This window comes from Aethalodelphis obliquidens, unplaced genomic scaffold, assembly GCF_003676395.1.
Source record: "Aethalodelphis obliquidens isolate GAN/ISIS:26980383/991018 unplaced genomic scaffold, ASM367639v1 scaffold87, whole genome shotgun sequence".
Lineage (NCBI taxonomy): Eukaryota > Metazoa > Chordata > Mammalia > Artiodactyla > Delphinidae > Aethalodelphis > Aethalodelphis obliquidens.
Genome location: NW_020838031.1, coordinates 5,986,083 through 6,000,090, shown reverse-complemented (window position 1 = coordinate 6,000,090; position 14,008 = coordinate 5,986,083). Strand labels below are relative to the sequence as shown.

Sequence of the window (14,008 nt, the reverse complement as noted above, 5' to 3'; positions counted from 1 at the left end):
GCCAACATTAGGTGAAAATCAGTGAGTTTGAAAATGGCCTATCTTCAGGCATTTTCATACCCACCCACCTATATCCCCCATTTACACCCAGGTTCCTGATCTGAATTCCATTCAGCTGAACATCCACATTATATTTCCGTTCTCTCCTCCAACCCATTTAAGAGCTATCTGCCCTAATTCCAGAAGCTTTAATAAGACGAAATTCAGCAACCCTTATAGTCTACCGTATTGTTAACTTCCCAGACCCTCCAGTACTTCTTGGATCTTGGTTGTAACTCCTACTTTTATTATAATAACACCACCAATAATAATATGCTATAACAGTGACTCTTCTTAATTGAATACATGTAGTTGTTAATATTATTAAGTTACTCTAGGGTCCCATAACTTGCTGTGAGCCCCCTGATACTGTTTACCCTGACTGTAGAACTGAAACCTTCTCTCTCTTTCTTTCTGTCTAGACCAAACCCATAAAGTATATTCACGTCTTTGTCTTTTTCTTTTTTAAAACTTTATCAGGGAACTTGTTGCTTGGTGAGCCCCAGAGTCTGTCCCTTCTTTTCTTCTCTGTTTTGCCCTGAGCAGAATGGGAAATCATCAAGTCCTTTATGGATATAGTTCCCTGGTCCTGAGGGGTAGACAGTTGAATTTATGGGTGGTAGTTTCATAGCTGGGGCAAGTCAGTGTAATTCTGGAGTCATCTTGTGGGTAGAGGTCAGATATAAATGTGAGCTGGAAATGTGGGTATGCCTAGAATACCAGGATTAAGTTTGACAGCTGTAGTAAGAGAAAGAGCCGCCTTTTAGCTCAAGGTCCCCAATGGGATTCCTGTTACGGGTTGGCCAAGGCAAGGGCGAGGCTGTAAAGAGGTGGAGTGGGAATGGGGGTCCAGGCAGTGGGAGATCAGGACTGCTGAGTTCTAGGGCTTTCTATAGGGAGCTGACTCCCAGTTGTGGAAGTTCAATTTGGTCTAATTACTACCTCCAGTTTAAGTTTTGTCTCTTCTACTACTTGCGTATCCCTGTGATCTTGGCCTCTCTCCGTAGTCTCTCTGCCACTGTCTGTTCTGGGCCATCATGTGCACCTGGAACGCTGCGGTGACCTTCTGACAGGCTGTACGTCCGGACCCGCTTCCTAGTAGCCCATCCCCCCATCTACCCTCCACATCGTAAATGACATCTTTATTTTTCATTCATCTTTATTCAGGTGATCCATCAGTGACCTCAGTGTCCTTTATCACCAAAGTTTATTTCTAATTAGCAAATATTATGTGTGGCCTATGCTATTAACTAGAAATGAATTTTAGAAACGTAGGGTTATGCTTTTTGTTGTGGACCCATTGTTAAATTCACCATTCTGTGGCCTAATGAAACTTTCTCCAGATTTCTTTAATTCAAATTTCTGTCTTCTGACTGGTTCCCTCGCAAGACTCTGGGTAAAAGAGGTACAGGGATTGGCAGTGTGACATCAAAGAGTCAATGTTTTTTCTAGTTGCCATTATATATTTTTTTAATGTCTAGGTAAATGAAATCACCCTCTTGTGCCTTCCAGAAGGTCATTTGTAATAGCTGAATTACTGGAAATCGTTTCCAAGGGAAAATGTACTTCAGTGTTATAACTCAGCTTTTTAAACACTGTAAAATACCTGAGTGTACTGTCAGTAGCAGCATGGAACACATTCTGTTGTACGACGGCGTTCTGTGTGAGAGGCCAGGTATGGCATCTATCCCCTCGTCTGCGTGGCCCTCTCATTAAGAACACAAGGGGCAAGGTTCAGATGCTTATTAATAGGTATGCTGGCCTGACCTGGGCAAGGCCTGAGAAGCGTTTGTTTGATTATATATTCTACTTAAGCCAGATCTTTTTTTCATTGTATTCTTTCTTATTCCTTTATACCTTTTAAAATTGGCGTGGCACCTCTCTGTTATACCCCTTTGTTAATACGAAGTGAGGATTGTAGCTGGCAGCGGCGATGCTCTAGAGCAGATGCTCCCGATACTGGATGGATAAAAGCTGGCCAAGCATACAGACAGTACAGGGCCAGTTTTCATTAAGACGTTAGCAGTGTCACCACATTGGTGTTGCTCTGTTTCCTCGTATGGACGCCCTGACTTTCATATCCCCCCTTTCGCCAACAGGACTGTGGAAACAACCGGCTTTGATCTGTTGCTAAAGACGGATGACGACTGTTACATAGACTTGGAAGCTGTATTTAATAGAATCGCCCTTAAGAATCTGGATGGGCCTAATTTTTGGTGGGGAAAGTAAGTTAAACATTGTTAGGCCATTGGCGTTCATTTCATGAGCATATGTTAATTTAGAATGAAATATACAAGTCACTTATCATAAGAAAAATGTGGTTGAGATAGGAAATTTCCCTCTTAGGCCCCTGGGTCACTATATTTTATTAATCTACAATTAAAGGGGAAAAAACTCTTAAATGGAAAACCTCAGGCTAATGTAATGAAGGATGGAAAATGATGTGGCTTTTATCCTCATGCCCTACATATTAAGTGCTACTCAAATTAGACGCTGCTGTACATTACAATAAATTTGTGACATTTCTGAAACCATTTTCTATGTGTCTTTAGGAATGCAATAGGGATTGGTGATTTATTTTTCATTTATTTTAATATATCTAAACAAGATGATTCAGAAACTCCATAAATGCAACTTGGAGAGAATTTAACATATGTCTTTTATATAAAACACCACTAGATAAATAATTCCTGTCCTTAGACGAAAACAATAATCTCTCATTCTTCTTTCCTTGCTTCTACAGCTTATTCCTTTGTAGTGATAATTAAGGACTCAAGCTTAACTAGTGGTAGGATACGTGTCAGAGCAACACAAAGAAGCCGACTCATGTTGCATGTCAGTTTCAGATTGAATTGGGCCGTTGACCGAACCGGGAAGTGGCAGGAACTGGAGTACCCCAGTCCCGCTTATCCCGCCTTTGCGTGCGGCTCAGGGTATGTCATCTCCAGGGACATCGTCCACTGGCTGGCTGGCAACTCGGGGAGATTAAAGACCTACCAGGTAATTAAGGATTTCTGACCTAAGAGTACACTGACCAAACAAGTTTTATCCCACTCAGTATTCCGTCATTAAAAGCACAGCCACCTGATCTTGGGGAAAGGCATGTTATTCATTCTAGATAGGAGTCAGCCCTCAAAGGTTAGGGATACACTCCTATCCCTCAAATCTAAATTTTATTCCTAAATCTTTGAGCCTTCTGTTGTTTTCAGCCTATATTTAAAGGTATAGTCCCTAAAGGAATGTAGAGGTTTATATTCATAAGAAGGAAGACTAAGCAAGCTTAAGACTAAGCTTGTTTTTCTGCTGATTCTGAGATGGCAAATCAATGAATCTCTGCCCGGTTCTTAGATCCAGTGTCTCTTTCATACCGTCAGTGCTGGAAGTTTAAGGTCCATGAGAAGAGGGGCTGGCTGCTTACTTAGTGTGTATAGTCATACTTCATTGTGGTGTGTGTGCTTCATGTTAATGGCAGGTAGCTTTTACTTCGTGTATCAGTGTTATAATACATTCTCAGCATTGCATGTTAGAATAATCACAAAACAAAGAAGTAGAAAGATTACTTACGGGAATGGGTGTGGCATTGTCTTTACAGACGAAATAGCATTTAAATTTTTACATTTTAAACTTCATGGGACCTGTGTAGGGTGAAGATGTAAGCATGGGCATTTGGATGGCAGCCATAGGACCTAAAAGATATCAGGTAAGCAAGCCTGAGTGGGGCTGGCCTCTCTCTATCAAACCTTGGGCAGAGCAGTGAACGGAGGTCTTCTGGCATCATAACTGCTCTTGATCTAATTCACAATAATGTGCCTAGATCTCACACAGTATTTGTCTGAGTCTAAACCAAAAGGAAATGTTTTGAATGGAAGTTCTCCTACTCACAATGAATTGAGTTTTTATACGTTTGATCAGAAATTCTTTGCAGCTTTAAAACACAATAGAAGCAGCTGACTTCAGATTCTGGCAGTGAGGTGGCCCCGCAGAATGTGACTCCAGCTGCACCCACCTAAGTGCGGGCTATGGTGCCAGGTGCTCAGGGGAGACTCTCCGTCCCACCCGTCCAGGGCCAGGGCAGAGACAGGCCTTCTCTGTTTCCTTTAATACCCCTGGAGGCTCTCGGCCCCCAGGGGCACAGGGCTCTGTAGGAAGGAGTGGTCAGTCTCCTGTCCCCAGGCGTGGCCTGTAAAAGGCACACGCTGACTCCAGGCCCTTCTACTCTCCAGTTTCCTCTCCTTTGCCACCAGTTCAGCCATCCTTTAAAAAGACATTTTTTATTATATCCCTCCTTTTTATGTTCTCAAGTTGAATGGGATCTGTATTCTGCTATATTGCTGGAAACAGAAGCCAGTCCACAGAGCTGGGAAGTAGGCTGGTGGGTGAAAACTCGGACTCTGAGTCTGAGAAGACTCCATTTCGATCCTTCCTACTCAGCCTACCAGCATGAACTTCACCGTGACCTTGAGCAAGTTTCTTCACTCTTTTGTTTCTCACTTGTAAAAAGGAAATAATTCCTACCTCACAGGGTTATTGTGAGAATTAAACTGGATAATATTTATAAAGCACTTGGTATTGTCCCCCGAATATTGTAACCATTCCCTCAGTACTTGCTGTTGTTCATAATGCTATTTGGCCACCTCTTCTCCAGTAGCAAATACGAAACTCTGCATTTGTGGTTTCCACACCCTCTCTTGATAGAACTCCCTTTGCAAACTCTTAATGCACACACTGCACTGTTTCTTTATTCCACAGCCTCAGGGTCACCGGTGGGTGCTTTTCCTACGCCCCACAAGCTGAGTGGCTTCACACATGCACTTGTCTTTGAAATAACTTCAGCCTCACTGGGATCTGGAAGCTCCTGTACGCGTGCTGTCTGTCTTCCAGCAAGGTGTGTCACGGCTCCCAAATCAGCTTTTGTTTTGTTTTTCAACAGGACAGCCTGTGGCTGTGTGAGAAGACCTGTGAAACAGGAATGCTGTCTTCCCCTCAGTATTCTCCGCAAGAACTAACACAGCTGTGGAAACTGAAGGAGTTGTGCGGTGATCCTTGTCGGTGTGAAGCAAGAGGAGGATGAGGTCAATTCGCAGTGTTAAAGGTCAGGGTGGGCGAAGGATGATCTGAGCGGAAGTCTGAGGGAAGCCCAAGGTTCGGCCGCAGATTATATGGTCTTTCAGGATAGTTCTTGGCTGGCACCTTCACGGGTCACCAATGTGGTATTTCTTAACATTTGCACAAAATTTCCGTTTTAAAAATCAACAGATACTGTAGCGTAAGAAAAAAATTACTTATATATTGGAAGATGATTTGAAAAATACCAAATTGTTTATAAAAGAAAAAAGTATTTCCAAGTCCTAGTGCATCCTTTCTGTTAGTAATTTATTACCTATCATTTTTGGTTAAAACTTGGCCTAGTTCAGAAATCTTGAGTAGTAACTGGAAGTTTGAATTTCAACCTGGATTGCAGAATAGCTCTGGATAGCCTAAGCAGGATAATTAAGGGCCAAAAAGAACTCACAGAAATGCTGTGTGATCACGTATGAGCAGTGGTCACTGATACCAAAGTCAGGGGTTTCTGGAAATCATGTCAGATTTTGTGGATCTCTGAATGAAGTGGGCAACTTGAAAAGGAACCAATGTAACGCTGGGTTTTGGGCCTTGGTTTTAAAGTTCATTTATTAAGTGGACTAATTACACCCAAGTTTCCTTTTGCCCTTTAACATAAATCCTGAAGATCACAGCTTAGTACTCCTATTTTTTTAAAGTGCTAAAATTTTGTGAATATAAGTAAAATCAAAAACCTCTCAGGGCTTTAATGCCATAGGGATGGATAGTTCTAAATCCTTGGCATTGAAAGCATCTTGTTTTTCTTCCTTTCATTGCCTAATGTTGACCTAATGTAACTGAATTTCAGTCAACGCTAGTAAGCTGCTGTAGAAGAATGTATTCTCAGTTTAGGTATAACTAGGGAAAAGCATGTAATTAATTTTTGTAAGTACTCAAAAAACAGTGCAACTGAGAAGAGAAATCATAGCATTTGTACTACATAGAAGATGTGCTTCCTTCAGTTTAAGGGACATTTCCCAAAATGACCAACCAAATCATTTTAGTAACCTTTTAAACCAGTAGCATCAACAGAGGATTCCATTAAAACTGGTCTTATGAAGACATTAACCGTGTTCAGATTTTCTTAGACTAGCGAGGTTCTATTTAGTATCTAAATCTTCTCATAATGAAAGAGTCAGGAACTATGAAATAAACTCTGAAAATCGTTACTAGGTGCAAAGCCTTTATTAGGGCTGTATACAAGCCTGGAAATGGTCTCTTCCCTGTGAAAAATACAGCTGTTTTACACTTAGGGCAACCTGTAAAACCTCATTTGTTCTGGACCGAATTGTCCCAATAAGTCACTTAATTTCCAGTGAACCCCAGTCACGATAAGCGGTCTAACCTCTTTTAGTTGGCTGTTACCATCGCACTAACAGACAGTCTCCATTTTCCACAGAATAAAACTGTAATGACTGTTGATCATTTTCTAGTTCAATCTCTCTGCCCGGCATCTAAAATTAGACAAAGGGGTGGGGGTGATTAAGACAAATGTGGCAAAACCTCCCCCCAACTAAGATGTATGGTTTCCATTTAGAATCAGACCATGTTACGTAGAGACATAGCTTAGTAGCAAGTCATAGTGTGGGGAACCTGACTTTGTGTTTTGCTGGGCAACTTACTTTGGGACTTTCATAGGACAACAGAAGTTCTGACACAGGAACTCTGAGAAGACGTGACAGCAAGCCTTTCACCTTTTGAATTGTCATGGATTCTATCAAGGAAAAGAAAAACCATCAAGTTCTCTCAAAGGACAGTTACCTGTAAAATGAGCTCACGTGACAAGACCACAACTGTAATGACAGCTGTCACTGTCATTTCATACTATCAATTTACCCAGGTAAATGATCAGGGAACGGCTCACCCACCACGTGGGCCACCAGATCAGTGTCACCACTTAGGGGGTCGTTTGGGAGGCTGGGGAAACGGAGCCGATGATTGACCTAAGTGCCCTTTGATGATGAGTTTTCATACCATTTCAGCAGTGTTTAATAGTTCCTCCTTAACCTGAATAAACCAGAAATCATATTCTCAGCACAGAAGAATAAACGTGAGTGAAATCATTAACTTTTTAAACCTTTGTGCTTACTTACTTACTTATGAGGTACTGAGAGAACGCTGGCATGGGGCTCGGGCGCCATGAGGACGCGTCTCAGTCTCTCTGGGTTTAGTTTCCTCCTCTGTAAAGTGAGGTGTAGACTAATGCTCCACAAGCCCCCTTCCAGCGCTCCCCGTCTGTAATCATTGTGGTTTATGTGTGTAATGCGATACACATACAGGGACCACCAGGCATGGCAATGTAACTTAATGAGGAAAAGCTTTGGTTTGTTCAGAAAACACTATGAACTTCTCTCCAAAGATGGGTATGGTAAATACTGGATGTCTGATTATGAGCAATACAGTTTCTTTGAAGCTTTAGCTGGAGGTACAGCAATAGTGTGGTGTTCCTACAACAATCACATGTATTCAAACAAATATTTTTCTATCAAAAACAATTTTTGTAAAAGCTGTTTTTATGCAACTTGTGATAATAAATGTTTATTTTAGAATAAAAACTGGCCCTTTTCTTGTTTATGTACTGAATATAGACACTGAATAGATTACAGTGTTGATTAACATAATTTGCTCTTTTATTTGTGAATATATGATAGATAATCTTGTCCTTTCAAAAGATTTAGGTGGACTGGCTTTCCTTGTGCAGAGGGTGGTTAGTGCTGGCTTAACTCTGCTGAGTTCAGAGAATATAGGACTCAGATTTGGAATCGCCTGAAGCATAATGATGACATATAATTTCTCTAATCTCTGCTAGTTCCACCTGAGGATGAATAAAACTCAGACCGTGAACACCGTGGGAGGTCGGGGAGGAGCCATCAGCCCGGGACAGCACTCATTTGCGCTCTCCACAGTGCCTGACCCAGAGGGTTCTGCGCCTTCCCAGGGGAAGCCCAGGAAAGGAAACTTAACACAGCCCTAGCGAGAACATTCTTGAGCACGTTCCCACAAGTTGATTTCACGTAAGAGAAGGAAAAGTGCAAACACGTCCAAAGCTAACTGCTTTTAACAGAAGGTCCTGGCCCTCTCCCACTCGTCTGTCCCCATGCATGCCCTTACTGACAGAAGTTAAGTCTGAAAACAGAATAATGAAGCGGGGACCACTCATTTTAATTCATCATTATGTAACAGTGGCAACATTACACTTCACAGGCATAGAAACTGGATTTCTAGTAAGTAAAAATGGAGCAATACTGGTAATTTGATACTAGATGATGGTTCTGGATCATAAAGGTACTTCTTTGGGCACAACCAAAGCCTTCCATAAGCAATACCATGATAAGCTTGTTTTATTTGATAAAAATGAATTAAAAAATCAGTGTGAATTCACTGCCCTGACAGGGAAACAGAAGGGTATTTCACTAGAGTCATTTACGGTAATAGATATTTTATTTCTTCTTCAAATCCTCACTGTGCTAAATTTAAGCTGTTTATATTTTAGTATTTAACTGTGAATCAAGTTTAATTTTGAGATTCAGACTAATTTTTCTTTTGACTGACAGTTTAAGGTAAGTTACATTGATCTAATTTTGTTGACATAAAAGTATTTATTTTCCAAATAAAACAAAATCAGTTCCAACAGCATCAAGGTTTAAAGTTCTGAAGTAGTTTTTTTTAAAGAAAACCATTTCAAGCGTGTCCATTAAAACAGCGTCCAAGAGGTGTCTCTGCAGGGGCTCCTGACTGGTAAGGAATAGAAAGCACCCAAGCCCAGTGCCAGAACATCTCTGGCCAAGGAAAGCTCCCGGAGCAGCAGTGTGAGAACTAACCAGCAAAGGGCCTGGGGAAGGCCCCGAAGGGCGAGCACTCCCAGGCTACTGCCTCTGGCTGAAGAGGTAACCGCAACAAACAAAGCTGTTCTCTAGATGAGCTGAAAGTTATGCGAGACTTGAACTTTCAGGGGGGAGTGATGTTATTAGCATGGTGTTAGCATTTTAGAACGTAAAAGCTAGTGGAAACCTATAAGCTGTAAGAGCCCACAACTTCAGAAATGAATGAAATGTTTTACTTCCAGCCACCTCGAGTTGAGGGGCCAGCGATTCAGAAGCATAAGGAGGAGAGAGAGAGACTCATTCTTACCTGGCAGTTGTTTCTCTATGACTTTCTGATCAAGTTGATTAGGATGTTTTATCTTCAGTGCTTGAAAGAAAAAAGGAAAGAGACGAATTGAGCCCTGCACATTACCAGCCGCGGCCAAAGGATGCAGCTCTTCATACAACTTGGCTCAAATCCCACTAAAGGAATAGGATGCTTATTGATGTTTAAAATTCCTTCTATTAATACTTCACTGAATTACTAACAACAACAAAAAAGAGCTGGACCAACATTCTATGGCTTTCCCGTTTCTCCTTAGTACTTCTTTCCTGACGTTTTATCTAGGTTTTCAAGTGTAAGAAAAGCCACGAATTTTCAAATCACAGTTCAGTTCCTACTCAAATGCTTCCCACATGTGCGAAACTGTTAAATGAGTTTAAAGAATGGGAATTGCTAACATGTTCAAAGTCAGAACTTAGATATGTTTGAGAGTCATCATTTCTTTAAAAATTGAACTACTCCTCTAGGTACTTACTTAAAAGAAACAATCCCTATAAGGTCATCACTATTTCAGCATCTAAGGACTCGAACACAAATAAGCGGTCTTTGAATGTGGGGTTCTTACTTAGTAGCTGGTTTTTGAGCAAAAATGGTTGTTGCACTTTGAGTTCCCCATCTTCAGGTGCGCCATATTCTGTTTAAGGAGAAATGAAAAAGGATGAATGATAAACCAAAAGGCCACTGTAAGGGAAAAAAAAAAATGTACAGGTTAAGTGTCAACCTAGCCTTTTCCTTTCCCAGGATGAACCCAGCAGCAGCTGGATGCGAACCTGGGATCTGCTTCCTTTTATCTGGTTACTGGTTTAGTGTATTTTTTGGAGGGATGGCCAGACAGCAACGGCTGCCAAGCGTGGAACCCTCCTGTCTTCCGTGTGTCCCATCACGGGTCCCTAGAGACAAGACGAGGCTGTGCCTGCAAATACTGAGAACGCTGACGCGAGTTTCACCTTTGGTCATAGTTCCCTTTCTTTCTGGGACCTGAGAGAAACTCGACTCACAAACACCTTCACCAGGTTTCAGCCAGGTCGTGCAGTGCTGCTCTGGGCACCCAGAACCACCGCTGCAAACCAGGTCCCCTGCCAGGAAATGCAGCCTCTACGTAAGGTGTAAGGAAAGCAGCCCCTTCTCCTCCTCTCACTTCTGCCAGGACCACCAGGGACGAAATGTCTATAAATACCCTCCACGCTCTGCTTTGTATTCCACATTCTTAGTGGGGAGACGGTGAGCCATACCTGCAGGGCTGCTTTAGAGCCGTCCCTGCCCTGCCCCCGAGTGATTTAGAATTCACCTCAAGTGGCCAGGAAATCGGCCAGCTAATGGAGTCATCTGACAGCAGTTCCCACGGGCAGCTTCTCTTCCTTAAAGATAATGTTCCAGCCTGAAGTGTTTATGCAGTGAGCTTCTCACATTCTTAAATATATAAAAAAGAAAACTGCATAAGAGGGAAATTTGGAATAATAATGAAATCGAAATGGAAAGTACATCAGGGACAAAGAGTCCTGAAGTTGGAGCTTCAGTGTCCAAGGAGCCAGGCTGGAGGTCAGGAAGCGCCTTGCACACCAAGCGCCAGGGCTGGTGAGCCCGCCGAACGGAGCACTCAGGAAAGCTACACTCGGCTCTCATGAGCATTAAAATTACCTGGGGAGAGAGCTTAAAAACACCAACACCTGGGTTCCACAGTAAATGTTCTTCATTTAAAAAATGCCCTAGGGTATAGCCAGGGTTGAGCTAAGCTGGAGGCCTTCCTGCCCTTCCTGAAGTAGGAAGTGGGACCCACCTCCTGGAATCGGAAGTTCAGTGAGTAAATGCTAAGATGAGAAGAACTTCTGTTTAAGAGCTGCCTTCCCCTCCTCCTTCTGCTCAGAGATGCTGCAGATTTACCTTCTCTAAAGACGACTCTTTAATTAATTATCTGCTCCCAACTAGCTGCTAGAGCCCCTCCTGTCCATTTAGATGAGTATAACAAAGACCCAGTGGAGAAAAGCAACAACACTGAGGACCTCCTTTGACACCCAAAGGGAACTGTGTCCTAGTGGACAGTCCCCCCGCAGCCCCGTGAGGGCCCTGGTGCACAGTACGTACTGAGGCAGAGTGACTGGTATCTAGGATGGGCTGCAAGAAATTCCTCGTTTGGTCTGTTTTTGTCTGGATCTTGATGTCCACCAGCCTTTTTCCATTCATTTCCGAATGCTTTTCGGTAATCAAGCTCAGCCCCACGCCTTTCCTCTCGTTGAATCTATATGGATGTGAAATAAAAGCAGGTCTATTAAAGCACTTTTCTAACGAGTGTGTCTGACACCCTCTCCTTTCTCCACCCCCTACCCGTAGAGAATAATAAAACTGAAAGGGACAAGACGATATATTTCTACCTTTCCTTTTTAATGTTAACAGGATCCAGGAGTTTCTTCAAAAAGAAAAGTGGATTTCAGTTTTATCCTTTTCTTCATGGAAGTATCTGGACTATGCCTGGGGCCCAAGGTCACAACATGAGGTCCTCAGCCTGGAGGAGCTGACTTACTGAGAGAGTACCCAGTACTCCTCCCCTGCCTCAAATGACAAAAACTGGGCCTGCCAGGGCAGCTGAGCAGCAGTTTTCCCTGCAGGCATCTGAGTGTAACACCACCTCCCGAGGAGCTGGAAAAAACTGCCATTGAGAGGAAATAATACTTACCATTTGGAGGAAACGACATCTGATACCCTTTATGGTCTTCCACTGTAACTTCTCCTTACACTGGACCGTTTGGTTTCTAGTTTAAGAAACACCTTGTCAGGACACCAGTACTCACCGCACACTTGTTCAGGGTCCTCAGCTGACCGATCCTGGCAATGATGAACTGCCGTGTGGTCTGTGCGTCTTTGCTGCTTTCAGTCAGGGGGTTTCTGGTGCAGGACAGCGCATGCAGACTCTGTAACTTATCCAGCTCGTTGATAGATGACCACTGAAACCCAGCAAAAGAAAACATATGAAAATAAACATGTTTCAGGTTAATTTTTCAGATTATTCGGACTAGCAGCAGAAAAGCAAAAGTCCCCAGTTCCATCGGAGGCATGGAATTTCACCATGCAGCGAGCACCCACGAGGAAGGCCACCTATTTTACAACTGTGCCGTGTAAACTGAAAGACGGGCTGGTTGAGTGTGAATTAATCTCTTTCTTAATATTTTTGGGTTTGTGTGAGGAGTTTCACTCCAAGGAAGCATTTCTCTTTCAATTTAAAATATTCTTTAACAGCAGGAACCTACAAACTGCATCATGAGAATGGAAATAAGTGATAATGTAAATACATACATTCTGAAGAAGCTCTCACCTGTGATATGCGATTGTCATTTAGTACAAGGTATTGCAAGGAAGGAAACATTGATGTTTTGCACCCTAGAAGGAGAATTAAGTTACACAGTAGAAGGGAAACAAAGCTGAAGTATGGGGGAGCCGGGGGAGGGGTTACTGAATAATCTCATATACCAATTCCAGCGTCTGGAAAATGTATAGAAGCAAGTCCAATGTCAGAAAGGATTAGTTGTTCTAATCTGAAATGTAAAAATGTTAAATTTGATTACATAGGACAATATAAAATGCTATGGGCTATATCAACGAGACTAGATTTGTAAATTTTTTCCTACACCCTAGGTTTTGATCCCATGAGAAATGCTTAGAAACCCTGAAGTCCAATTTAGGGCATGCAAAGCGGACTCTCTGTGCTACATTCTGATGATCCTGCAGTCATCAAACAATTCCTGGGCCTCCTGCTGTGCTAGGTGCTAAATGGGTGTCAGAGAGCAAAGAGACACAGTCTTACTTCCCAAAGTTCAATGAATGAAGACTTTTGATATCAGCACCAGGGCCAAATTATTCATTCTTCAATGATCTAGTACAGACATAGACTACACTGTATGTGGTTCACAAGTCAATTCTCTAAATGAATTCAAATAAAAATTTCCCAAAGGGAACTACTCAATCTGGGAATTCCATCATCATTATCATATTTCCACTGAGAAAGTATATATAGCATAGGATCCATTCACTAAAAATTTACTAAGAACTATTGTAATAGGCATTTTAGGAGCGGGTTACCTGGGCAGATATGCTATGAGAAACAGCTGGTTTTCATCAATTAATTGATTAGAAGAAAGGTCTAACAACTTGACTGTCTGGAGAACATCAGTCGGCCTGTATGGAAGATAAAATTTTTTCAACATTAATTTCTTAATTGTTTTCAAAGATACGGCCCTAAAATACCTGCATCTGGTGTTAAGAAGAGGTCAGGGGGTGGGAGGCAAGTATATGATATGAGTATAAAAGGGCACCATAAAGGATCCTAGTGGTGATGGGAATGTTCTGTCTGTCGACTGGACCAGTGTCCTAGTTGTGATACTGACCATAGCTTTGAAAGACCTTACCAATGGGGAAACTGGGTAATGGGAACATGTGATCTCTGGGTACTATTTCTTATAACTGCACGTGAATCTAAAATTACCTCAAAATTAAAAGTTTAATTTTTAAAAAACTACATTTGCCTGTATAATAAAATCATTCTGAACAGTAAATTTTCATTAATTTGAATCCTTTGAGAATTTGCTGTAAATGTGTCCATGTTTAAGTTTGTTTTACATACTAATTTAATGATACCAACACAAGAGGAAGATTAGGCAACAACATATTTAATCTACTTAAGACAACAAGCTTTTTACACACAGTCATCCCTCAGAATCCATGGGGGATTAGT

The 14,008-nt window shown here is 42.0% G+C and overlaps 2 protein-coding genes across 9 annotated transcripts in view; one reads left to right on the top strand and one right to left on the bottom strand.

Annotated features, from left to right (window-relative positions):
* Positions 1 to 7,688, top strand: part of B3GALNT2 (beta-1,3-N-acetylgalactosaminyltransferase 2) — a 58,324-nt gene extending 50,636 nt beyond the window's left edge. For 3 of the 4 annotated variants that reach the window (XM_027093975.1, XM_027093972.1, XM_027093973.1), the window contains 5 exons: positions 2,139 to 2,264; positions 2,880 to 3,039; positions 3,683 to 3,739; positions 4,970 to 5,131; positions 6,778 to 7,688. In XM_027093975.1, coding sequence (XP_026949776.1) covers positions 2,139 to 2,264; positions 2,880 to 3,039; positions 3,683 to 3,739; positions 4,970 to 5,110 — 484 coding nt within the window. In that variant the 3' untranslated portion in view covers positions 5,111 to 5,131; positions 6,778 to 7,688. Of the gene's footprint in view, positions 1 to 2,138; positions 2,265 to 2,782; positions 3,040 to 3,682; positions 3,740 to 4,969; positions 5,132 to 6,777 lie in introns of those variants that run through there. The other variant, XM_027093974.1, reaches the window with a different exon arrangement.
* Positions 6,306 to 14,008, bottom strand: part of TBCE (tubulin folding cofactor E) — a 110,226-nt gene continuing 102,523 nt past the window's right edge. For 3 of the 5 annotated variants that reach the window (XM_027093969.1, XM_027093970.1, XM_027093971.1), the window contains 9 exons: positions 13,357 to 13,452; positions 12,748 to 12,812; positions 12,593 to 12,657; positions 12,072 to 12,224; positions 11,368 to 11,521; positions 9,851 to 9,919; positions 9,271 to 9,330; positions 6,762 to 6,853; positions 6,306 to 6,593 (listed from right to left, as the gene is read on the bottom strand). In XM_027093969.1, coding sequence (XP_026949770.1) covers positions 6,501 to 6,593; positions 6,762 to 6,853; positions 9,271 to 9,330; positions 9,851 to 9,919; positions 11,368 to 11,521; positions 12,072 to 12,224; positions 12,593 to 12,657; positions 12,748 to 12,812; positions 13,357 to 13,452 — 847 coding nt within the window. In that variant the 3' untranslated portion in view covers positions 6,306 to 6,500. Of the gene's footprint in view, positions 6,594 to 6,761; positions 6,854 to 9,270; positions 9,331 to 9,760; positions 9,920 to 10,573; positions 10,696 to 11,367; positions 11,522 to 12,071; positions 12,225 to 12,592; positions 12,658 to 12,747; positions 12,813 to 13,356; positions 13,453 to 14,008 lie in introns of those variants that run through there. The other 2 variants (XR_003430185.1, XR_003430187.1) reach the window with 2 other exon arrangements.